The 23,423-nt window shown below is 41.7% G+C and overlaps 3 protein-coding genes across 13 annotated transcripts; all 3 read left to right on the top strand.

Annotated features, from left to right (window-relative positions):
- Positions 1–195: 195 nt before the first annotated feature.
- LOC146295139 (uncharacterized) lies at positions 196–8,098 on the top strand. Of its 5 annotated transcripts, none has more exons than XR_014753266.1 (8): positions 196–448; positions 1,639–2,341; positions 2,839–3,062; positions 3,164–3,422; positions 3,572–3,638; positions 4,188–4,336; positions 4,443–4,595; positions 5,353–8,098. XR_014753266.1 is itself a non-coding variant. In XM_084695851.1 (7 exons), the coding sequence occupies exons 2-7, from the start codon at positions 1,892–1,894 to the stop codon at positions 4,512–4,514; spliced, it is 1,224 nt and encodes a 407-aa protein (XP_084551977.1). In that variant the 5' UTR covers positions 196–448; positions 1,639–1,891; the 3' UTR covers positions 4,515–4,797. The 5 variants fall into 5 exon arrangements, 1 of the variants encoding a protein (XP_084551977.1); XR_014753265.1 differs by lacking the exon at positions 5,353–8,098 and adding an exon at positions 4,809–5,345 and having other exon boundaries at positions 4,185–4,336; XR_014753264.1 differs by having other exon boundaries at positions 197–448; positions 4,185–4,336; positions 4,443–4,581.
- A 450-nt stretch (positions 8,099–8,548) lies between these two features.
- Positions 8,549–15,429, top strand: LOC146295138 (zinc finger protein 106-like). 7 transcript variants are annotated; one of them, XM_084696881.1, is made up of 12 exons: positions 8,549–8,782; positions 9,841–10,064; positions 10,165–10,228; positions 11,542–11,608; positions 11,810–11,931; positions 12,296–12,519; positions 12,620–12,878; positions 13,026–13,092; positions 13,275–13,426; positions 13,531–13,669; positions 13,896–13,941; positions 14,420–15,429. In XM_084696881.1, the coding sequence occupies exons 2-10, from the start codon at positions 9,841–9,843 to the stop codon at positions 13,600–13,602; spliced, it is 1,251 nt and encodes a 416-aa protein (XP_084553007.1). In that variant the 5' UTR covers positions 8,549–8,782; the 3' UTR covers positions 13,603–13,669; positions 13,896–13,941; positions 14,420–15,429. The 7 variants fall into 7 exon arrangements, with proteins under 7 accessions (XP_084553007.1, XP_084553005.1, XP_084553006.1 ...); XM_084696879.1 differs by having other exon boundaries at positions 13,863–13,941; XM_084696880.1 differs by having other exon boundaries at positions 13,531–13,683.
- Positions 15,430–16,464: 1,035 nt separating this feature from the next.
- laptm4b (lysosomal protein transmembrane 4 beta) lies at positions 16,465–23,352 on the top strand. Its single transcript, XM_084696595.1, has 7 exons — positions 16,465–16,696; positions 17,624–17,741; positions 18,655–18,728; positions 18,825–18,947; positions 19,210–19,308; positions 21,653–21,748; positions 23,229–23,352. The coding sequence occupies exons 1-7, from the start codon at positions 16,604–16,606 to the stop codon at positions 23,301–23,303; spliced, it is 678 nt and encodes a 225-aa protein (XP_084552721.1). The 5' UTR covers positions 16,465–16,603; the 3' UTR covers positions 23,304–23,352.
- The last annotated feature ends 71 nt before the right edge of the window (positions 23,353–23,423 follow it).

Genomic DNA, 23,423 nt, shown 5'->3' with positions numbered 1-23,423 from the left:
ATAGCCTACTGTTTCAACTGTGCCCTTCTAATCCATGTGCTGCACAAGTGTGCAGTATGTATACGTTGGTATGGACAAAAGTGTGCTAAACAAAAACATGTGAATTGTGTAGTTACCTGAATGGTGCTGCATTGTTTTTTTGTTTGTTTTTTTTTGTGCTGAATTCGTCCACCGTAGTTGGAAGATGTTACGTGCACGCTCTACATTCAGGTAGCTACGTAATTTCCTGATTTTCTATCCGGCGGTGTTCCAACAACTGGTACCACGATTACAAAGAGTGGGCTAGCGTTAAGTCTTCTGAACTCTGAGGTTTAAACTGTGCTTCTATAGTCTTTGTCACTGATGCAAGAGAAGAACACAATTTAATTCTACCCACTGTACTACTAGCTACTGAAGACGTCAAGAAAACGACTCCTGCCGCCCTCACCTTTGAAATTTGATTTTGACAGTAAGTAATAAGAGCCTACCTAGTACTACGGTGATACAAACCATTTGTTCTTGCATTTTCATTTGCATGATAAGTTTAGCACTTTACTTTATACAGGATTGTATCCGTGTTTGTTAGTTAGCAACTACTATGAGTTGTCTTTGCTAGCTCTACATAGGCTACATTATGTATTTCAGGCTAGCAATGGATGAGCCATCAAACCTTTCTTGCTTAACGCTACTACCTTCGATAGAGGCAAAACCACGAGGAGGAGACATCTTAAACGAAAGATTGGGCTGTTTTCTTCAAATAACGTAGGCTATCTCTAGTCAACAAACCACTGTTGACACTTCCTATAAACTGAGTGAAATGGCCAACTTAAAAAAAAAAAAAATAGAAGGACGAAATTTAAAATGTGGCTGGCCATTACATGTGCTTGAGATCTGCTATGAAGTGACGCGAAATCGCATTTTGAGGGTGAATCCAGTTCAACCCTGGTCCTCAGGCCACTGGCCTGTCCGGCGTGTTTTAGATGTTTCGCTGCTCCAACACACCTGATTCCAATGAATGGGTCGTTATCCAGCTCTGCAGAAGCCTGCTTATGACCATTCATTGGAATCAGGTGTGTTGGAGCAGGGAAACATCTAAAACAGGTAGGACAGGGTGCCATAATGACCAGGGTTGGAAACCACTGTTATAGACAACGTCGCAGACTGTTCGAAGTAAACGAGATGTAGGCTACTTAATGAAGGAATCCACCTGTAGGATCAGTAAAAGTATAAAAAGGACAGTTTATCATTTCTGAGCATAGACAACACTTGATTCCCTCTACTCTTGTTACTGTGAATGTTTTAATGCAGATTGATGCTGAACCAATTCCATGGCTATAGTACGAATCATGATTGAATAGAGTCACTAATATCATATTTCATAGTCGGCAATCAAACTGCACTTTAATGTCATAGTCAACTTTATTGTCAATCAGACCATGCAATTTTAGCCATGGCCGTGTAAATAAAGACGGAAAAAAATAATACAGACGTTTCGTTTCACTCACTCTGCCTTAGGCTGTCGTGAAATAGGCTAGTTTTGGTTCAGTCTGAAGATACTGCTGGAAGTTTGTAACATTTTACGGACTCGGTTTTTTGAATCTCGTTCATTCAAATTAACGAATCATTTTTCGAGTCATTTGTTCATTTCAACCTTTGCAGGTCACGTGAAAAAGGATCCGAAGACTCGTATCCGAAGACCCGGTCGGGAAATGAACGAATCATTTCTGTTTCCTCGAGCCTGACTGAGCCTATGTAACAGTCCCGATGCGCGGCCACGAGAAAAAGGAACCAATCACTCTGAGAGGACTGTACTCCCGAGTCCTTGAATCAAACAACACATCAGTACTTACAGACTAGCAGTCACTTTGTATTCACATTCCCTCGTGTTAAAAGTAAAGTTTAAATATTAAAAATGCCTTGCGATGAATCTGTAGCTGCGCCATCATCTTCTAGAAGATCTTATACAAATTCCAAGAAGCTGGAGGTAATTGAACTTGCGAAACAGAAAGGAAACCGTGCCGCAGGAAGAGAACATGGAGTAGATGAAAGACAGGTTCGTCAGTGGAGACTACGCGAAGATGACCTGAGAAAGCAGAAAACCACTGCCAGAGCCGCTGGTCGAGGTCAACGGTGCCGCTGGCCTAATTTAGAGAAGAATATGGTGTCCTGGATCACAGCCCAGCGAGATGCCGGGAGTACTGTAGCCATTCGACTAAAAGCCAGTGTAATGGCAAAGGAAATGGGACATGAGGATTTTACGTCTAGCCCATCTTGGTGCTTCCGCTTTATGAAGAGGAACAATTTATCTATCAAAGCCCGAACAGATGTTGGACAGAAATTACCCGATGGCTGGGAGGAAAAAGTAGGCATACAGGATTTGAAATCATTTGTCCATGGGATTATAAGAGAACACAATTTCCCACCAAGTAAAGTTGAGAACATGGATGAAGTACCCATGTTTTTTAATGCTCCCCAAACTCGGACAGTTGCCAGCGTTGGTGATGTAATTGCCAACAAACATTGACTGTAAAATAAATGTTAATAATATTTATACAATGCACGAAACACTTTATTTCTGGACATATTATCCACTACCAAAGTGTGTGACACAACGGCATGCTGTAAGATTGCCTACTCGTGCATTGCTTGGTATTATTGTTCCGTATCAAGTGCAACCTATATTCCAGCGTGGTTTATCCTCAGATTTACAAACACAAAGCTCCCATTCTGGTGGGGTGCGGTTTATACAAAGGCGGCTTATTTTCCGAAAAATACGGAAAAAGTGAAATATTCTAATGTAGCTTTAGGAAAGACGGGTACTTTTTTTTTCTTCCTTAATAGCTTTTCCCTGTTTTTCAGATGCCAAGGAAGAAGAACTGGCGCAAAGGGCTTCATATTAAGGCTGCTGCTGTAGCACGCAGGATCTTGAAAGCCAGCGAAACGGCTAAGGCCCTGGAAGAGAAGGAGGCAGAGCTGAAGCCCACTCTGCAGAAGCCGATGATCTCGTCTGGCTCCCAGACGAAGGTCAACTTGAAGGAGATGTCCCAGGAGGCCAACAGGGAGGAGGTCAAAGGCATGCCCAGGTGAATAAGTCACTTTTGGCTCAGAGGCAGACTGAAGACTGAACCAGTGACAAACTAAGTGAACAAAAGAAAAAGGTATTTTGTTTTAAATCTTGTTCCAGGTTTGGGATCGAGCTGGTACATCTCTCTAACCCACAGTGCTTGGGTGTTGGTGAAGACCTTCCCCTGCCTGGTCTCCATGGCCCATCCCCTCCCCCAGCCCAGGTTTCACCTGACAGAGAGAGAGCGCTCAGGGCCCAGAGGGTGGAACAGCCCAGAGTAGCGTCAGGGTCCCCTGTCTCTCTGGAGGACCCTAGCTTGAGTCATGGCCACAATGGAGCAGTGGTCCACAGAACTGAGCAGAGGAAGAGGTGTAACACTGTGAGCAGGATGGTGTTGTTACATACTCTGTGTGTGTATATATAAAAATAGAGAGAAAAATACATTGATATGTATGTTTGTGTACATAAACATCTTAAATCCCCGCAGCAACATTTACAACAACAACAGTTTTTGCCTGTTTGCTACAGGATAGCGGATTACCTGGTGCATCTGCTGACCACAGTGGGAAAAGGCCGAAAGTGAAGCTAAAGAGTGGTATGTTAACCTGTCCATACAATGTTTAAACAGACATTTAATCTGGAAAGGCAAGTTGTTCAACTACACAATAGCACACAGAACAACAGGCTGAATAGGTGTCCGGTATGTTAACGTCACACATTAACAGTTATTCAGCTACACAACATTATAAAGAACATACCTGGGAGGCTGAATAGGCTAAATTAACATAACAAGCTAGCGAGTCCAACAAGCAAGTTATCGGTAAAATAGTTCACGAAGCTCCCAATCTCATTCCACATCACTGAATCCGTTGAACTCGCTGGTTCATCTCAGGCAGTATGAATTAACATTTTTATAACCTGTTAAATTATATATAATTTTATATATAAGTCGCACCTGACTATAAGTCGCAGGACCAGCCAAACTATGACAAAAAAAACTGTCATTTAAAACTGATTTAAAGTCCGGAAAATACGGCAGTTGTCTTTGTATTCAGGCTGTAATCAGCATCAGCTGCATCTGTCTTGACCAGCGTGTGACTGTCCCCAGTGACTGTACTCTGATGAACTGTGCTGTGTGCAGCAGACCAGGTGGGTCAGCTGTTGGCCGTGTCTCTGAAGGAGGAGGAGCTCAGCCAGTCCATGCTGGCCTTGGACACTTCTCTCACCCAGGCCCGCTGCTCACTGCAGGCTGCCTTCACCAAAGTTCAGCAGCTCCTGTTGGCCAAACAGCAGGTACACACTACGTTTCCTTTCACGATCAGTGCAGTGTGACCCGTTTTGTTTTTTCATGGATGGTTTTTTTTTTGTACATGGTTCTAAATGGAAGCTCTTCCTCCAGGTGATTACGGAGATCAACTGTCTGCGAGCCAGACGTGTTGAGGAATCTTCTCTGGGAAGCACCGTCTTTTGAAATTCCTTTTTCGAGCGACAACGAGGCCCAGTGATGTCATTTCCTGTCTGCCACCTCTGATCTGCAGGTGGATACTCTGTGGTAACTACTAACGATGACACAGATACAGCACTGTTGACCCACAACTCCCTTCCTACTCCTCTTGTGCTGTCAAACCCCTATGTGTCCTCCTCCATCCTGCCCCCTGTGGCCTGCTCTCCTCCCTTTCTGACTGTCTCTGCACACACTGGGCCCCTTGCACCCATCCTTGCCCTCCACAGTCAACCCTGACCCCCCCAACACCTACCCCTCCAGGTTGCCAAGTCAGATGGACAAGTTTTCCCACCCAGTCGGGAAACGGGTACTTACACTTGGTTTTAAGCTAGTAATATACCCTAATCATATTTTCTCGATGGTTGGGTAGCGTTTGTTTAGGTCATGTTTTGTAGAAATGTTCTAGCTTGTGAACTACAAAAATAATTTGATGTCCCACCCAACCCCTTCCATCACACACAAACATGTGTATGTGAGCTACCGCTGGGGGAAAAGAGGATGATTTTATTTAACACATCAAGTAAGACTCAATTTAGATACTTAATCCTAATTTGGAAAAACTCTTATCCGTGGTTGAGCAACTTCTGCATGTGGTTGATTGAAACAAATATTTATTATATATTAAAGAAGTAAGCTACAGAACCATCGGTTAGGGTGAGTGCAGTTTGAAATGTGTAACATGGTTGGAAGATTTTGTCAATTATATAATCAGTCCAGTAGTTATACCTATAGTGAAGAGCTACAACTGATTTACATACTAATGTTTTGATGGTGATAACATCATGTTTTACTGGTTTCTTCACAGTAAAGTCTGACCTGATCCTAGAGTCTCCAAATCTGACCCAGAAGAAGAAGGTTCAACATGAAGTCAACCAGATTCCATATAAATCATAAGCAAAATGATTTTTCATTGTCTTAAATGCAATAATTATTGGGTACAGAATTTGATACATAAGTGTATTATACTTTTCCCATATTTAGAAATGAAAGACAGAACTAAAAATGGGGACTTGCTTGGCAAGGAGTTCAGTGAACGTATGAACTGGGTCTAACTGATGTGCACTATATGCTTAACTGCAATGAAGCAAGTGTTGTGGGAGAGATTGACTTGCAGTAGAGGGTACAAGTTGATATATTATTATACAAAAGTCACTTTTAAGTAATTTGTTTCCTATTAACCCAAATGTAGAAAATAGTTTTTCTAAGCAATTCAGTTTTAAGGGGGAAGTTTACTTTTGTTGTTGTTCTGTTTTTTTTTTTTTTTTATATAGTTACCATCCAACTGCAAATTTGATTCACTTTGATAATCAAACTCGTACATTGTTTAAACAAATGTGCAGATGATTTAGTTAGTGCCACTGTAGTGCCACTCATTGTGAAAATAAAAAGATGCATCATATGCTTTGGATGAACTGTATGTGATTATCAATGGTCTGGAGAATGTGCACCCAGAAGCATCCTCCATTGTTGTTGGAGATTTTAACAGAGCCAGGATGAAGAAGGTCCTGACCAAGTTCTATCAGCACATTGACTTCCCCACACTTGGAGGCTAGACCCTTGACCATTGTTATACCACATTCAGGGGCAGCTACAAACCCCTCCCCTGGCCTGCTTTTGGCAAGGCTGATCACTCCTCCATCCTTCTGCTTCCCGCATACAAACAAAAGCTAAAACAAGTCTGACCGGTTGTGAAGACAGTTCACCTATGGAGTGCTGAGTGTGGCGACCCTACAGGAATGTTTTGACACCACCGCCTGACTGATGTGTAGGGAGACAGCAGATGGAGACAAACAAATATAGAGACTGTTTCCAGCTACATTCAACACTGCATCGATGACATCGTCCCCAGGAAGGTTGTCCGGTCTTTCTCCAATCAGAAGCCCTGGATTGGTGCCGTGGTCCGGGCCAACCTGAGATCTCCGGTCTGTCGCTTTTAACTCTGGGGACCCTGATCAGTACAGGATGGCCAGATACGACCCTCCGAAGGCCATCAATGCCGCAAAATGGGCATACATCTGAATGCTTTCTATGCTCATTTTGAGAGGGACAGTGACCCTCCTGCAGTAAAGACACCAAGGTCACCTGCATGAATGACAATCGCCCGATAGCACTGACCTCTGTCATCATGAAGTTCTTCGAGCGGCTAGTCAAATCATTCATCTGTTCCTCGCTGCCTCCCACCCTGGACCCTATGCAGTTTGCATACTGGTCCAACAGGTCTACAGACAATGCCATCGCCCCGACAATGCCCACCGCTCTCTCCCACCTGGACAAAGGGAATACGTATGTGAGGATGCTGTTCATTGACTGCATTCAACACCACAATCCCCTCTAGACTGGTCTCCAAGCTGGTGGACCTGGGACTAAGAATCTCCCTCTGCAAGTGTATCTTCAACGTCCTGTCAGGAAGGCTACGGGTGGTGAGAATTGGTGACCACACCTCATCCACACTGATCACCAACACGGGCACCCCCCAGGGCTGTGTGCTCAGCCCTCTCCTGTTCTCCTTGTTCACACACGACTGTGCGGCAACGCCCGGTTCCAAGCTCTGGTGAAGTTTGCTGACGACACAACCATCGTGGGCCTCATCTCTGACAGTGACGAGTCAGCCTACAGAGAGGAGGTGGATACCCTGGCATAATGGTGTCAGGACAATAACATCTGTTATTAACCTCAGGGGGAGGAGCATGCACCCCTACACATCAACGAATCCGAAGTGGAAAAGGTCAGCTGCTTCAGGTTCTCACCTGGTCTGCTCACACGGACAAGGTGGTCAAAGTAGGCCTCAAACACCTCTTCTTCTTGAGGAGACTGAAGAACTTTGGCATGGACCCAGTCATCCTCACTAACTTCTACAGATGCACTATAGAGAGCATACTGACTGGCTGCATCACAGTGTGGTATAGGCCCTACGTAGACAGGTCTGCTGAGTTCATCATCAGCAGGAAACTCCCTGCCCTATAGGACACCTACCACACACAAAGCCTCAGGAAAGCTGGCAGGATCCGAAGAGACTGTTACCACCCTCTCATTAGTCTTTTTTATCCCGTTGCCTTCTGGCAAGCAATACCGAATAATTCGGTCTCGCACATGTAGATTGGACTACAGTTTCTTTAAAGCAATAATGCACAAAGTGTACCATTGTCTCTAGGTTAGGTTATAAGGTTAGGATATTATGTGTATTATAGGTTCCGTTTACTCTATTGTTAATTATTTTGTATGTTTAGGAGGTTTATCTTATTATATGTTAATGCCTTTTCATACAGTAGGTGTAAATTTGTTCTGATAGTACTGATATGTCATGATATGCCAGGTTGCTTTGCATTGTCTTTTCCTAAGAATTTCAGTGCCCAGTCTAACCCTGTGTTGGTCTGTTTACCTAAAAGACTTGAACTTTAGATGATAATGTTGTTCCACTGGCTCATCTGTGGAATTATGCAATATTATCTAATATAATAATAAACAATATTATAATTCCTTGGTACTAATCACTGTAATAACAGCCTACTGTTTTAACTGTGCTCTTCTAGTCCATGTGCTGAGCTCGTGTGCAGGATGTATATTTACATTTAGTCATTTAGCAGACGCTCTTATCCAGAGCGACTTACTATTACTTATGTATATGTTGCTATGGACAAAAGTATGCTAAGCAAATACATTTAAACTGCAGTTACCATAATTGTGTTGTATAATAATGGTATTCTTGACATTATTATGATGTGCGAATAAAGAATGAACATGAGTAAAGGCGAGCAAAACAAAAATTGCGAAGAACCTGGAGATGAAAAAAACTAGAAAAGAAGTTCCATCATAAAGAAATGAAGGCGAGACAAGTAAAAAGAAAGGCATGGTTCACTTTGTCATTTTCAAGAAATACAGTTGCCCCGATGTAAAGGTGCAAAATAAATACAAAGAGGTGGAAAAAGATGAGAGGATCAGTCATCCACCGTAGTTGGAAAATGTTGCACGTGCACGCTCTAAATTCAGGGACGTCATTTCCTGATTTTCTATCTGTTGGTGTTCCAACAACCGGTACCACGATTACAAAGAGTATACAAGTCTTCTAAACTCTTTAGTGATTATTCCTCGAGGTTAAAACTGTGCTTCTATACTCTTTGGCACTAATGCGAGACCCAGAAATGATCACAATTTAATTGTATCCACTGTACTGAAGACGTCAAGAAAACAACTCACGAGACTCCTGCCGCCCTCAGCTCTAACATTTGATTTTGACAGTAAGTAATACGAGCCTACCTACATCGGCGATACAAAACATGTATTTTTGCATTTCATTCGCATGATAAGTTTAGCTCTATATTTTATACAGTTTTGTATGCGTGTTTGGTGCAACATAGCAGCTACTAAGGATTTGTCTTTGCTAGCTCTACATAGGTGCAGGCTAGCAATGGATAGGCCATCAAACCTTTAACATTGTTCTTGTTTGCGACCTTGGATAGAAGGGAAAAACCCCGAGGAGACATCTTAAACGAAAGATTAGGTTGTTTTCTTCAAAATAAGATATCTTTAGTCAACATATAAAAAATACAAATTTGGAGAAATATCAAGTGGTCGAACGTTCTTCAGGAATGTACAGAAATCTGAACGTTCTGTTGGGAACGTTCTTTCCTTTGTAACTTTTTGCAGCTGATCGGAAACCACTGTTGGTACTTCCTGTTAACCTTGATTGGGTGAAATTATCAAGTTAAAAATGTCTTATCACATGTGCTTTGAGATCAGCAATGAAGTGACGCGAAATCGCATTTTGTGGGTGAATGACGTCGCAGACTACTGTTTCAGTAAACTAGATGTATTTTCTGAAGGAATCTACCTGAAGGGTCAAAAGTATAAAAAGGACAGTTTATCATTTAACAGTGAGCAGACACAACACTTGATTCCCTCTACTCTTGTTACTGTTTATGTTTTAATGCGGATGATGCTGAACCAATTCTTAAGTCCATGGTTCGGAAAATCACTGTCCGAATCATGATTCAATAAAAGTCACTATCATGTCATTTCATGGTCATCAATCAAACTGTCCTCTACTGCTATACTTGGAGGACCATGTTCCTGTACTGAAAAAATACACTCAATAACACTATATGGCATTCCAAATGTTTCCTTTTTTGTATTAAGAGTTTTTTTTTACCTGTATTCATCCTATATAAAGACATGGGCATGATGGTTAAATGATTACCAACACTTGAGAAGCAAAATATAATGTAGCTTTATGAAGACTAGTACTGCTGATGCATTGTTTTTCTTCCTTACTTAATGGCTTTTCCCTGTTTTTCAGATGCCAAAGAAGAAGCGCTCGCGCAGAGGGCTTAATTTGAAGGTTGCTGCTGTAGCACGCAGGATGTTAAAAGCCAGCGAAATGGCAAAGGCCCTGGAAGAGAAGGAGGCGGAGCTGAAGCCCACTCTGCAGAAGCCGATGATCTCGTCTGGCTCCCAGACGAAGGTCAACTTGAAGGAGATGTCCCAGGAGGCCAACAGGGAGGAGGTCAAAGGCATGCCCAGGTGAATAAGGCACTTTTGGCTCAGAGGCAGTCATAGACTGAACCAGTGACAAACTGAGTGAACAAAAGAAAAAGGTATTTTGTTTTAAATCTTGTTCCAGGTTTGGGATCGAGCTGGTACATCTCTCCAACCCAGAGGGCTTGGGTGTTGACGAGCAGTGTTGGGTAACGTTACTTTTTAAAGTAACCAATTACAGTTACTAGTTACGTTACTTAGTTACTTCTGTAGAGAGTAAGGCGTTAAGTTACTTTTGCGTTACATTAAGAAAAGTCTTTTATTTCTAAGACAATTCACCTTGGTCACTCTTCTGCCCAGAAGGCACCTTTAATGGGTTGACCTCAGCAATAGCACACATTTTACTGAATATTCAGTGTCACTCGCATATAACATGATCAATCTTCATTATACAGCAAGACGGATCAAGGTAATAATCCACTATAATGATAAGCAATATTTGCATGAAGTTCTTCGATCAAGAAACTCTTTAATCAATAAATAATGTTGTAACATGTCAGGCAGAAGTCAAGTAGTTAGCTAGCTCTACAAGGGCTAGGTTTGAATCTAGGAGCAAAACGAAGCTAAGCTATAGTTGGGTATATGATAGCAAAATGGTGTTCACTTATGTACTGAACCAGACTATTTTACTTACTGTAATATAATCCTAAACCGAAACCACTGAACGATACAGCAACACATCACACAAGCTTGGGTTCAATACTTTATTTAATGTGCCATTACGTAGGCCTGTTCATGCAAGTCTTAAATAACTATTTAGCTGGTCGGCTCCATGACGCCGGGTAAATTGGGCTCGTGAGACTGCGCACCAAAAGAACGAAGGGGAACCCACATGTCTAGCAGATTAAGACGTTTTCGTGGGTACCTAGAGAAAAGTAGCCTCAACTTTCCTAGACTTTTAGCTACATGCTGAGTGCTCTCGACCAAAAGACTAAATTAAGTAACGCGTTACTTGTTTGAACAAGGAACTAGTAACGGATTCATTCAATTAAATAAGTAACGCATTAAGTTACTCGTTACCTAACAAAAGTAGTCTGACTACTGTAACGCGTTACACGTTACATTGTAACAAGTTACAATGTAACACGTTACACCCAACACTGTTGACGAGGACCTTCCCTTAACCGGGGTCCATGGCCCATCCCCTCCCCCAGCCCAGGTTTCACCTGACAGAGAGAGAGCGCTCAGGGCCCAGAGGGTGGAACAGCCCAGAGTAGCGTCAGGGTCCCCTGTCTCTCTGGAGGACCCTAGCTTGAGTCATGGCCACAATGGAGCAGTGGTCCACAGAACTGAGCAGAGGAAGAGGTGTAACACTGTGAGCAGGATGGTGTTGTTACATACTCTGGGTGTATATATAAAAATATAGAGAAAAATACATTGATCTGTATGTTTGTGTACATAAACATCTTAAATCCCCACAGCAACATTTACAACAACAAAGTTTTTTGCCCGTTTGCTACAGGATAGCGGATTACCTGGTGCATCTGCTGACCACAGTGGGAAAAGGCCGAAAGTGAAACTAAAGAGTGGTATGTTAACCTGTCCATACAATGTTTTGCCTATTGCAGCTAATGTTTGTTAGGCATGTCGTCAGGTCATTGGGACAGTGCTACAAACATGCTTTATAGTTGTCTTTGTATTCAGGCTGTAATCAGCATCAGCTGCATCTGTCTTGACCAGCGTGTGACTGTCCCCAGTGACTGTACTCTGATGAACTGTGCTGTGTGCAGCAGACCAGGTGGGTCAGCTGTTGGCCGTGTCTCTGAAGGAGGAGGAGCTCAGCCAGTCCATGCTGGCCTTGGACACTTCTCTCACCCAGGCCCAAAGCTCACGGCAGGCTGCCTTCACCAAAGTGGGCCATTTCAATTCTAACGTCCATGGTTTGGAAAGTCACTGTCCAAATCATGATTCAATAAAAGTCACTATAATGTCATATTTCATGGTCATCAATTAAACTGTCCTCTAATGCTATACTTGGAGGACCATGTTCCTGTACTGACAAAATACACTCAATAACACTATATGGCATTCCAAATGTTTTCCTTTTTTGTATTAAGAGTTTTTTTTAACCTGTATTCACCCTATATAAAGACATGGGCATGATGGTTAAATGATTACCTACACATGAGAAGCAAAATATAATGTAGCTTTATGAAGACTAGTACTGCTGATGCATTGTTTTTCTTCCTTACTTAATGGCTTTTCCACTTTTTCAGATGCCAAAGAAGAAGCGCTTGCACAGATGGCTTAATTCAAAGGCTGCTGCTGTAGCACGCAGGATGTTAAAACCCAGTGAAATGGCAAAGGCCCTGGAAGAGAAGGAGGCGGAGCTGAAGCCCACTCTGCAGAAGCCGATGATCTCGTCTGGCTCCCAGACGAAGGTCAACTTGAAGGAGATGTCCCAGGAGGCCAACAGGGAGGAGGTCAAAGGCATGCCCAGGTGAATAAGTCACTTTTGGCTCAGAGGCAGTCATAGACTGAACCAGTGACAAACTAAGTGAACAAAAGAAAAAGGTATTTTGTTTTAAATCTTGTTCCAGGTTTGGGATCGAGCTGGTACATCTCTCTAACCCACAGTGCTTGGGTGTTGGTGAAGACCTTCCCCTGCCTGGTGTCCATGGCCCATCCCCTCCCCCAGCCCAGGTTTCACCTGACAGAGAGAGAGCGCTCAGGGCCCAGAGGGTGGAACAGCCCAGAGTAGCGTCAGGGTCCCCTGTCTCTCTGGAGGACCCTAGCTTGAGTCATGGCCACAATGGAGCAGTGGTCCACAGAACTGAGCAGAGGAAGAGGTGTAACACTGTGAGCAGGATGGTGTTGTTACATACTCTGGGTGTATATATAAAAATATAGAGAAAAATACATTGATCTGTATGTTTGTGTACATAAACATCTTAAATCCCCACAGCAACATTTACAACAACAACAGTTTTTGCCTGTTTGCTACAGGATAGCGGATTACCTGGTGCATCTGCTGACCACAGTGGGAAAAGGCCGAAAGTGAAACTAAAGAGTGGTATGTTAACCTGTCCATACAATGTTTTGCCTATTGCAGCTAATGTTTGTTAGGCATGTCATTGGGATAGTGCTAGAAACATGCTTTATAGTTGTCTTTGTATTCAGCACCAGCTGCATCTGTCTTGACCAGCGTGTGACTGTCCCCAGTGACTGTACTCTGATGAACTGTGCTGTGTGCAGCAGACCAGGTGGGTCAGCTGTTGGCCGTGTCTCTGAAGGAGGAGGAGCTCAGCCAGTCCATGCTGGCCTTGGACACTTCTCTCACCCAGGCCCAAAGCTCACTGCAGGCTGCCTTCGCCAAAGTTCAGCAGCTCCTGTTGACCAAACAGCAGGTACGCACAAGCCTCCTTTCACGATCAGTGCAGTGTGACCCATGTTGTTTTTTCATGGATGGCTTTTTTTTGTACATGGTTCTAAATGGAAGCTCTTCCTCCAGGTGATTACGGAGATCAACTGTCTGCGAGCCAGACGTGTTGAGGAATCTTCTCTGGGAAGCACCGTCTTTTGAAATTCCTTTTTCGAGCGACAACGAGGCCCAGTGATGTCATTTCCTGTCTGCCACCTCTGATCTGCAGGTGGATACTCTGTGGTAACTACTAACGATGACACAGATACAGCACTGTTGACCCACAACTCCCTTCCTACTCCTCTTGTGCTGTCAAACCCCTATGTGTCCTCCTCCATCCTGCCCCCTGTGGCCTGCTCTCCTCCCTCTCTGACTGTCTCTGCACACACTGGGCCCCTTGCACCCATCCTTGCCCTCCACAGTCAACCCTGACCCCCCAACACCTACCCCTCCAGGTTGCCAAGTCAGATGGACAAGTTTTCCCACCCAGTCTGGAAACAGGTACTTACACTTGATTTTAAGAGAGGAATATGCTGTAATCATATTTTCCAGATGGTTGGGTAGCATTGTTTAGGTATGTAGAAACGTTCTAGCTTGTGAACTACAAAAATAATTTGATGTCCCACCCAACCCCTTCCATCACACACAAACATGTGTATGTGAGCTACCGCTGGGGGAAAAGAGGATGATTTTATTTAACACATCAAGTAAGACTCAATTTAGATACTTAATCCTAATTTGGAAAAACTATTATCTGTGGTTGAGCAACTTCTGCATGTGGTTGATTTAAACAAATATTTATTTTATATTAAAGTAAGCTACAGAACCATCGGTTAGGGTTAGTGCAGTTTGAAATGTGTAAAATGTTTTGGAAGATTCAAATCAGTCCAGTTGTTATACCTATAGTGAAGCGCTACTACTGATTTAAATACTAATGTTATGTTGATGATAACATCATGTTTTACTGGTTTCTTCACAGTAAAGTCTGACCCGATTCAGGCAGGTTTTGGAGGCTCCAAAACTGACCCAGAAGAAGGTTCGGAGAGAAACATGAAGTCTACCAGATTCCATATAAATGATATGCAAAAGGATTGTTCATTGTGTTTAATGCAATAATTATCGGGTACAGAATTCAATACATAAGTGTATTGTACTTTTCCCATATCCAAAAATGCAAGACAGAAAACTAACAATGGGTTGGACTGGCTTGGCAACGAGTTCAGTGAACATATGAACTGGGTCTAACTGATGTGCACTATATGCTTAACTGCAATGAAGCGAGTGTTGTGGGATAGATTGACTTTCAGCAGAGGGTACAAGTTGATATATTATTATTTTTCAAAAGCATCAAAAGTCACTTAATCAAGTAATTTGTTTCTTATTAATCCAAACGTAAAAAATAGTTTTTCTAAGCAATTCCGTTTTGAGAGGAAGTTGACTTTTGTTGTTCTTTAGTGGCACTTGGTATTTCTGTCACTGATTTACTTGTGCATTCTTCCAACCTCTGTGAAAGAAAAGCCAAATGTACAGATTCAAAGGACTTTTTCTGATGTTGAGTTGTGATTGCACTGTGCAAAGGCAGTATTGAGTTCCTTGATGTTTTCATTCATTTAAGACCTTATTGCAGATGTCAACATGTAATTCCTGGTTAGTCACTTTTGTGATGGACGTCAATGTGATTTAAAGGGGCAGGTACCGAGTTGAAGGAGTCTAGAGCAGCTTTCATTTAATGTCATTTTAATGATATATCAGCAATTTAATTCTATTGCCTTAACCTGTAGTGTGCAGTATAGGTGCTTTGACATTTCTTATAGTTACCATCCAAATGCAAGTTTGATTGTCAGAAATAAATGTATGGAGTTTGTGTATGTTACTTTGGATAAAAGTGCTAAACAAATAAATGTAAACTGTAGTTACCAGAATTATGTTGTAAAATAATGGTGTTCTTTGTAAATACCAAATATCTCAAAAATGAAAGGCTGCCCCCGTCAGGCCACATAACCACACTGGTTCCACCCAGCATGGCTCAGCAGATGCCCCCCACTGTGCCATCTAACCCAGCCTCTGCTCTGCTCAGCCTCCCTGCACGCTCACTCATCTCATAAATTATAGCTCCAATTGACTTGAAACTTGGTACAGATGTGTAGGATAGTGTATTCCTGTGTGTTATATAGCAAAAAGGAAACTTGTGTAAATGTGTGAATGACATGTTTGTACCATGTACATTTGGATATTTAGCAAATGTCAGGAGGAATGTCATTGCTGCCTGCAGCTATCTTTTCTTTTATTATTTTACATCAGTTTCAGGTTGTGCAATCATAGCCCACAATGGCAGCACAATCAATATGACACATGTAGTGCACTGAATGTAATTGTCAACGACTTGTCAAGTTCTCAATGAGGTCTGAGTTTGAAATTAAGTGGCGGATAAAGGCAGGATATAGGCATGATGAGCTGATCTTAAGTCTGTGCTTAGAGGAAACACAATTCTGCAGAGTAAAATCCCCTTCATGTGACAATAATGAAGAGGATTCTTCGGCCTAAGAGAGCTCATCTGGCTTGTCCATCTGTTTGTGTGGGGTATGTTGTGTAAGACTGGTACTATCAAAGGTAAATATATTGTTATATTAGGATAGCAGTTCTCATAAGATAGCCTAAGTGTTGCATAGCCTTATGTGTTAGACTGTAGTGGACACTTTATAAAGTAGGCTATGAAGCATGAATACACATTCTTTCGGGATTTCTTTGGCCTTGTTAATGGTAATATTCATGGGTATATACACAGCGAATATTTTATGTTAAAGATTTGTACAAATTTTGTTTTATTTATTTTCAGCCTTTTATATAAAAAAGCTATAAATATATATATAACCCTACAAATCGTGCATGCAATTTATAAGATACAAGTTTATTTGCCGGGTCCCATTAGTGTAAAATGTTTTTAATCTGTCAAAATCCTCTAGCGGTCACGTGTCCCGGATAAATTCGATTAACATTTCGCTGTTGGTCAGTGCATAACGGAAACGACGCAGATACGAACAGACAGTCCGGTGGTTCTGAAAGCGACTAGGGCAAACCGAATAACAGAAAACAGTTTGCTAATTTTAAGCTTCATAATTGTGTTAGAGGCATTCATGAAATAGTTGTTATTGAATTTGGAAGAATGATTTCCCCGTGGGACCGGTGGTACTCCACCAGCTGCTGCCTTTGCTGCCATGTCCGGACGGGCACCATTATCCTTGGTATTTGGTATATGGTGAGCCATATATTAATTCAAATATGTTTTTAGTGTAGTTTTTTTCGGGGTTGTTTGTAATAGTAACCAAATTATGTCTGGATTTAGTATTTTGCAAGGAGTTGCCACGGTGTCACACGGATGGACTATGGCACCCTTTTCTCCATTTTGTGATAAAAATAAATAAATGTATTCAAGGTCCATTATATTGATTTATATGCACCTCGTTTGCTATGGTTTAGGTAGCCTCTATCTCTGAAACATTTACGAACATTGTAGAAAAATTTAATCTCAAGCAAAATGCTTTTGCAAGTGACGTCAATGTTCAGTTGATTGTTTTAGCATACATGAAATTATCGAGATATTTTTGGTCTAGCTTCTGTATTTAGACACGAGACGACTCGTACATTTTAAAATACCGTTACTTAGTCAGGTAAGTCCTTGATCTTTGCTAAAGCGGCTGATCTATTTTTGACTACTATTGATGTCACATGTTGTAAGGTCAGTGATGAAAAACATTGACGGACACGATTAATTAACCTATTAAGTGCAATTTCAATTAGAAGGCAAGAATGTCACTGACAGTGTATTTAACTGCGAATAGGCTACATTTGGAAAGTCGACCACAAAGTAGAGCTGGCCAAGAGGTCAGCAGTCAGGCTTACTCCCAACTGACTTGGACAAATGCTGAATTGCCTTAATTAATTGCAGTGCTAATATGGGGCACAAATGGTTTTAGAGCAATATGAAGATAAACAGTCTCCATTTAAGATGTCTGAGTATGGGTGGGGGTTTTCGCGCTGCACTGCAAAGTACTTAAAATAACTAACATTCAGATGTCTTCATTTCACCCCCAAGACCTTTCGTTTTGTTGACCCTTATAAATGTCATAAAGCATTGCTATGGTTTAACTCCCTAATGCTGTTGCAATGTTTTCCTTTTCAACAGTTGATCAATGCAGTGGTTCTACTCATCCTCCTGTCTGCGCTCCATGACCCGGTGCAATACCGCTACCACCTTACTAGTGCTGAGCTGGGCACAGATTCTGATGTCATGGATGATGCAAGTAAGAGTCATCCTCTGGTGGTTGTCTTATTCTAAACTCCATAGCATGTATGAAATGAGTTCATCCTATGTGGGGGGTGGGGGGATGTCAATTTTAATTTTATACTTTGGTGACTGTGAATATCAAAGGTTGCTCGATCCTAGGCTAAGGGTGTTTGAACATTGAACAAATATGAAATATTTCTTCTTCACTCCCTACGTTAGTTCTAGGGAGACTAAGGAACTTAAAGAATCCTCAAGTCAGGTGTACCATCCCTTCACATGTTCTAACCATGACTCCAAAAAATCTGCCTCACAACAGACAAATCTGCTGTAGCTCTTTGTTCGTATATAAGTTAGCTGAGTGTGTATTTTCAGCATCTCCCCTTGGCATTCACCATCATCATCATGGTCGCCTCCTTGCCAGAGGCGCTGACAGTGGTGATTAAAATGGACCATTCTAATTCCACAGGATTATAAAGCGCCATATTGACTCTGTTCTCTATGTAGATGGTGATGATGATGTAGTGTCTTGGTTTTATAAGAGACAGAAGGAAGGAAAGTCACGTTGATATTTTGTGGTGCTTTGCACCTGGGAGAGGAGTAAGGAGAATTAAGTATCAACTATGTTTTTAAGTGTCAAGCTGTAATCACTTCACCAGGCCAAATATCAAGTCCTTCACTGCAGCTATATACCAGAGTGGTTTATGTAACGTATAGTGTACGCTGATCTGTGAAAGGAAAATTTGTTGTGAAACCGTCTGATCCAGACTGTTTGGTTGATGCTTTGTTGTGAAATGAAAACGGAACCAGTTTGTTACAGGATGCATTTGCCAAATTAAAGCATAACTGGATAATAAAAACTGTCTTTGGTCATTGATGATGGCCATTGAAAAAAAATAATAACAATAGTTTTTCTGATTTGTTTCACTCAGACATGTGTATAGCCACAGCCATTTCCCTGGTCATGATCCTTATATGTGGTATGGCAACCTATGGTGCTTACAAGGTAAGGAAATGCACACACGCACAAAATGATACAGAATCAATGTTGCATTCAAATACCCAAAACACACTTTAAATTGTTTCTATTTTCATTCTTTAGCAACATGCCGCTTGGATCATTCCCTTCTTCTGCTACCAAATCTTTGACTTTGCCCTTAACACCTTGGTAGCCATTAGTGTGGTGGTTTACCCCAACACTGTCCAGGACTACCTCCAGCAGCTGGTAATGTTCTACTTTCATTTGAGTTAGCATTTACGTTCTTGTATTAATTTCTGAAGTTGCGTAAATAAACGATTGTGTCCACTTTGTATTCCATAAAATATTTCAGAGCCATTTATAATTCCTAGGTAACTGCATAGATATTATCATTGGTATAGCTATCTAATTACATGGTCAATAACGTACAATTTCTGGAACGTTTTATAAAATCCATTTTTGATCTCTGTCCTCTCTGTCTCTCTCTCGCTCTCTGTGTTTCTTACAGCCCGGGACATTTCCGTACAAAGAGGACATCATGTCCACCAATAACATGTGCCTCGTGTTTGCAGTGCTCCTCTTTGTAGGCTGCATCCTATCCTTCAAGGTAAAGCTACCTCAATGGAAGCGTCCCTCGTTCTCTCTAAATCCTCTATCAAGAGAAATCACAGAAGCTGTCTGTGATAGATGTAGGCTTGGAGCTTAACTGTACCTGAGTATTAAACATAGTCTTGTTTCAACACCCATACATAGCCAATCAAGCCAATTAGGACACAGTATGTATGTTGTAGTTTTGCCAACTCTGTTGGATGCATAATGAGGCCAGTGAAGTGTGGCTTGGTTCAGCTGCGATCAGCTCTGTAGTGCACAGAGGGCACTAGTGTGAAGACACAATGTCTGAGATCCATGCTGTGCCCCATCTTTAAGCAAAGTAAACCATATGGTGTACATAATTCATCTGGTTCAAACTTCCTTGATTCATGAATGCGTTTAATATAGTGACTGTACAGCCACAGAGCACTAAATAAAAACCAAACAGGATGGAAATCTTCCTCTATGCTTGTACAGCTTGATCCTACAACAAACTCATGTGAAGGGTCAATAACACTGTGATGCAGATTTGCTCACAAATGACCTCAATCCTTCACAATATATTTAATCTACTAATGAATACAAAGTTAAAGATCAAATGAAAAAAATATGTATATACATTTCACGGTTTTCCATGTTTAAGACAGATTTTAATGTCTGAATTGTCAGATCCTCATTTTTTTCTCTGTGTAGTCACAGAGCCCTAATGATAATGCATGGATGATTCGCCAGGGGTAACTTGCTCCTGGGAGATGGAGGGACGTTGCAGTCATCTGTGGAATCAAATCAAGTCATTTTCCATAGTTCCAACGCTCACACTCCCAGTTGTTTACTTTTCTTTCTTTCTTCAAAATGTAACTGCAGCTTAATTTTGCATGGCCATCAGTTTAAAAAAATCATAAGTAATTTTAGCAACCTGGAAATAATCTTGTGATATGCTTCTGTCTATGGGATACTAGAATTTGACAAAACAAATACAAAATAATTGTGCTTTTGAGAGCGATAGAAAATACTAATGACTTTGTAACAGTAATGGTGGTTTAATTCTTCATACTAAGTCAACTAATCATAACCTGAAGTTTAACAGCATGAATTCAGCTTGTTCTGCCAGCTGACTGCTGATTGCCCACAACTGACTTTTGGCAGGAGAAAGGAAGGGGATATGGGTGAGGGAAGAGAGAGATTAAAAAGGGAGTCAGATGGCTGAGCTGTTAGGGAATCGGGCTATTAATCAGAAGGTTGTCGGTTCGATTCCCGGCCGTGAAAAATGATGTGTCCTTGGGCAAGGCACTTCACCCTACTTGCCTCGGGGGGAATGTCCCTGTACTTACAGTAAGTTGCTAAATGACTAAATTTAAATGTAAAAAGGCAAGATAACCCCAGCTCTAAAATTGGTAACACTTTGTATTACATTTAGAAGAAAAAAAATGATATATTGAATGAGTTCAACTAGCTATAAAGACTTATGTTGTGGTGTTGGATTTAGACACATACTTCAACTCTTGAGAGTCCCTGTTTGTGACCGGATCACCTCAGCAGATGGTGTAAGGATTGGCAGAATGATGGGCCTTTTGGCACAGAAGCGGGTGGAGCTAGCAGGTTACAGACAATGAACTGCCTGTTCCTCTGCCAAATCTAACCATGTTAGCTTAGCATGCGTTGTGAGGTATAGGGCAATGTTTTGCCATTGCTTCAGGCTGTTGCAGCTGGTAAATAAGTCACGCTCCGTGCGCTTGTGTAGATTCAGCCAACAGTGCCACAAAGTAGGTGTTGAAAGTTCACGGTGTGAGCAGAACGTGTCGGGAGGATGAGCAGAGCATTAGAGTAGTGCTGCACTCTTATCAGAGGTTCAGTTATTTCTAAAATACATCCCATGTAAACCCCAAAACTTCCATGGCATAAATGTTCAAGTTGTTTGTAACACAAAGTTAGCACTCATGTCTACTGTATTAATTAGGCCCTGCACAGGATTTTTTTATTACAACATTTGTAACTGACTAGTGGCTGGTAGGAAACTGTGATTGTTCATTTAAAACCTGGCTCATCACGCCATACTGTACACAGTCCCCCTCTGAAACAATATGTCTCTAGACTGATAGTCAGGAGGAAGGCAAAATAGTCACTCATCCTAACATGCTGTCAAACCATTAGAGGTAAAAAGACTGGAGCTAATCTATTACCTGTACTCTTCAAATGCTATTAATCATATAGACAAGGTGTTTGTCTTACTGTGTGTATCTGAAACTAATTTGCTCTCAGACTAAAAGATATTTCTGTGCATGATTCTTGAAATCTGAACTAATGGATCACGTGAAAATGATCCATATACTTAATGTTCATTGGTGTGATTCCTCCTGCAGGCCTACCTGATTGGCTGTGTATGGAATTGCTACAGGTATGTGAGTGGTCGAGGTTCCACCGAGATCCTGGTTTACGTCACAACAAATGACACCACAGTAAGTAACTTCCTTAATGGCATAGTGCACACACACACACATCCATCTTGCTCAACATTATCATTATGCTATATGTTCTGAGCCTACTTCATTGTCTGAGAGGTAGCAACTACTGGACTGACTCAGATTTAGTCCCCAAAACCTTTTCCCCTGAAACGTAATGCACTAATTTAAGAAAATAGAAAAAAAACAAAATCTCAAATCTAATACATCATAGTAATAAAATGTATCCGATATTATACATAAACAAGGTTTGGCCTTGTATCCAAATTGTATGTATTCACACACACTCTTGCTTGTTACAGTTGATACCACTTAATAGACACGGTAAGACTTATAGTATGTATGGTCACTATGATAGCAGAGTAGTTTTGTTTGTGGGACACAGTCGTCATAGTCCTAAGACAGTTTGTCCCAGGAGATTGCCCGTGTTGACATTGTTGGGTTAGGCTCATGTATCTGCGGTGTGATTGCATCAGCGCTTGTCCCGAGTGCGTCCTCCTTACTGTCGAGTCAGTGTTTTCTGGCAGGCATTATCCCAGGGCACTGGATCCATTCGTCCCCATGTCACTTTGTCTGTCTTCTGTGTCTGTGTGCCCTGCACACTGCAGAAATGCCAGAAGCTTTTCTCTAAATTGATAAACGCTGAATTCATATCATTTTAAATGCCATATAAACTCATTATCTCAATTCTACATAAAATGTGTTCAATGCATTTTATTCATTTAGCCAACGCTTTTATCCAGTGACATACAAAACAAAGCATATAATAAGTACAGCATGTAGTTAGAAGTGGACTGAACTAGGTTGTAGATTAGCAGAACAATTCATTGGTTCTTCTCTAGATTGTTGTAATACAAAATATGCAGCGCACAACAATTGATTTGTAATAGTTTGATAGTCCTCACGCATATATATATATTTTATAATTCAATATAAAGGACTTGTAAAGTACAACATGCCATGTCATTGTAATATTTGTTATCATACTGGCATGTGAGGTGCAGTGTGCTTATGATGACTGCTGTTGTGAACATTAAGTAAAGCCTTTAAAAAGCTAGGTCTTTCTCTCTTGCTCCCACCATGTTATGTAACTGTCCGTGCATGTCCGCTTATTTCGAATCCTCTCAGTGATGAGTCCAGGATTTCCTGACTCGCTCAGAAAATTATATTCCCTTGGAGCATATTCTACTTTTTTCTCTATTTCTCTCTCTCTGTCAGCAGTAATTTTGTAACACCATTTAAAGGGTTGGACCTGACCAAAATCATTGAGCGTTAAGAGATGCTAACCTGCAGCTAGCCATGGCTAATGAGGCACAGAAAGAGAGAGTCGTAGAGGAAGAGAGAGGGAGAGAGAGGGAGAGAGAGAGGGAGAGGGTGACATTAACCACTAGAGCTCTACACAGTGGATACATGAGCACAGTGCAGAACAGTCCCACTGTGCCGGGAGTACACTCTAATGTTTTGTGTTGTGTTGCAGGTCCTGCTGCCCTCTTATGAGGAGGTAATTGCCATTCCTCCCAAGGAGCCTCCTCCCCAGTATGTGGAAGCATGAGAGACTCACACTACACTGGATCCTTTAACCACCCACCCTCCCCCCTCCTCCCCCCCCCCATCCCAAATCCAGAGCCCTACACAGGCACTCAGTATCCCTTGTGTCTCAGCTCTGTCAGCA

This window comes from Hypomesus nipponensis, chromosome 4 (assembly GCF_054491055.1).
Source record: "Hypomesus nipponensis isolate SF chromosome 4, ASM5449105v1, whole genome shotgun sequence".
Taxonomy (NCBI): Eukaryota; Metazoa; Chordata; class Actinopteri; order Osmeriformes; family Osmeridae; genus Hypomesus; species Hypomesus nipponensis.
The sequence above is the reverse complement of the archived record's forward strand: the minus strand, read 5'-3'. Positions and strand labels throughout refer to the sequence as shown.

Coding starts and splice junctions, on each gene's coding strand:
- LOC146295139 (XM_084695851.1), top strand. CDS start 1,892: ATGCCTTGCGATGAATCTGTAGCTGCGCCATCATCTTCTAGAAGATCT. Junction 3,423..3,571: donor AGAGGAAGAGGTGTAACACT/GTGAGCAGGATG, acceptor TGTTTGCTACAG/GATAGCGGATTACCTGGTGC. Junction 3,639..4,184: donor GAAAGTGAAGCTAAAGAGTG/GTATGTTAACCT, acceptor TGCTGTGTGCAG/CAGACCAGGTGGGTCAGCTG.
- LOC146295138 (XM_084696881.1), top strand. CDS start 9,841: ATGCCAAAGAAGAAGCGCTCGCGCAGAGGGCTTAATTTGAAGGTTGCT. Junction 11,932..12,295: donor GGCAGGCTGCCTTCACCAAA/GTGGGCCATTTC, acceptor CCACTTTTTCAG/ATGCCAAAGAAGAAGCGCTT. Junction 12,879..13,025: donor AGAGGAAGAGGTGTAACACT/GTGAGCAGGATG, acceptor TGTTTGCTACAG/GATAGCGGATTACCTGGTGC.
- laptm4b (XM_084696595.1), top strand. CDS start 16,604: ATGATTTCCCCGTGGGACCGGTGGTACTCCACCAGCTGCTGCCTTTGC. Junction 16,697..17,623: donor TCCTTGGTATTTGGTATATG/GTGAGCCATATA, acceptor CCTTTTCAACAG/TTGATCAATGCAGTGGTTCT. Junction 19,309..21,652: donor GCTGCATCCTATCCTTCAAG/GTAAAGCTACCT, acceptor TTCCTCCTGCAG/GCCTACCTGATTGGCTGTGT.